Source organism: Micromys minutus (assembly GCF_963924665.1).
Source record: "Micromys minutus genome assembly, chromosome: 2".
Taxonomy (NCBI): Eukaryota; Metazoa; Chordata; class Mammalia; order Rodentia; family Muridae; genus Micromys; species Micromys minutus.
This window is the reverse complement of record NC_137971.1, coordinates 25643115-25644668: the sequence shown is the minus strand read 5'-3', so window position 1 is coordinate 25644668 and position 1554 is coordinate 25643115. Positions and strand designations below refer to the sequence as shown.

The following is a 1554-nucleotide window of genomic DNA, read 5'->3' as shown; positions in this document are numbered from 1 at the left end:
CCCCCAGTTACCTAATTGTGGGAAGAATGAAGGACAGGTACCAGGGACAAAACTGGACCGCAGCTTCTCATTGGTCATACCACAGTGCAGTTCCTCCCTGACGTCCTCCTAAGCAGACCCTTAGTAAACAAAGAACTAAGAAAAACTGTAATTACTATCTCTCAACTCTCCTGGTACAGGGAGCCGTCCCTGGATGTGAACCAAGAACCTGCACCCCAGAGGTGTTATTCTGATTAGATTCTATGAAGGGAGTGGGTGCAGGGGATAAAATACTAAAATGAACATGGGAGCCACAGGTTCCCATCTGCAGCTACAACTTAAACTTAAGATCCTAAAGATGTAGTCAGTGTGGCAGGTGCTGGGGAGGGTGCAGGAGGCAGGAACAGGCAGGGAGGGTGTCGGGTAGGAGTCTGCCTCCTTGCCTTCACTTCTTCACTTTGCCCTGAGCAGCCACAGCTTCCATGGCTTTACGCACGGTCTCCTCATCTCCCAGGAACTGCATGGGCTTGATGGGCTTCAAGTTCTTGTCCAATTCATAGACAATGGGAATGCCCGTTGGCAGGTTCAGCTCCATGATGGCCTCTTTTGAAAGACGCTCCAAATGCTTGAAGATGCCCAGAAGGCTGTTGCCATGGGCAGCAATCAAGACCCTTTTCCCCTCGTTGATCTGGGGGACAATTTCTTCATTCCAGAAGGGCAGCACTCTGGCAATAGTGTCCTTCAGGCTCTCCCAGGAGGGCAGCTGGTCCTCAGTAAGGTCTGCGTACCTGCGATCCTTGCTGATGTTGCTGTAGACAGGATGATCAGGCTCCATTGGAGGTGGCGGGACATCGTAAGATCGTCTCCAGATCTTTACCTGTGCCTCACCATGCTTAGCAGCAGTTTCTGCTTTGTTGAGACCCGTTAAACCCCCATAGTGTCGCTCATTGAGGCACCACATCCTGACCACCGGCAACCACATCTGGTCAATGGCATCCAGGACTGTCCAGAGGGTTCGGATTGCTCTCTTTTGAACAGGGGTGAAATAGATGTCAAATTCATAGCCAGCATCTCGCAACGCCTGCCCGCCGCGCTTCGCCTCCTCATGGCCCGCCGGGCTCAAGTCGGCGTCGTACCAGCCGCTGAAGCGGTTCTCCAGGTTCCAGGCGCTCTCGCCATGCCTGATCAGCACCAGCTTGTAGGCAGCCATGACGACGGACAGAGGATGCGAAAGCAACTGAGGATGGCTGAGATTCTCCTGGCAGCCAAGATAGCATATTTATGAGCTATACTAATTTATTTACTTAGGATATTCCACCTACAGAAGTAAGTATTCATGAAAATAATTTAAAATATGGAAAAAGGAAATGTAAGGACATATGTTTAGTCCCAGGAAAATTTGCAGTGCTGAGGGAGGAAGGCTTTGTTTTCTGCATTCCTAGAAATTTGCTCCAATCAGTGGAGGCAGAGGCTCCTCTGTCCCTGCATTTCTTACATGTAGACGGTAAATTTGAAGTCTCCGTCCCTATTTAATTGAGGACCAGAGTGGTCTAGCCAAGGACCAAGGCAGCAGAC

General features: G+C 50.4%; 1 protein-coding gene across 1 annotated transcript; it reads right to left on the bottom strand.

The window, feature by feature from the left end:
• Nucleotides 1–310: 310 nt before the first annotated feature.
• On the bottom strand, nucleotides 311–1189 carry LOC308417803 (phosphoglycerate mutase 1-like; the record flags this gene model as incomplete). The annotated part of the gene is made up of 1 exon (XM_080913089.1): nucleotides 311–1189. One exon carries the CDS (start codon nucleotides 1187–1189, stop codon nucleotides 425–427), a length of 765 nt encoding a protein of 254 aa, XP_080769215.1. The 3' UTR covers nucleotides 311–424.
• Between the last annotated feature and the right edge of the window lie 365 nt (nucleotides 1190–1554).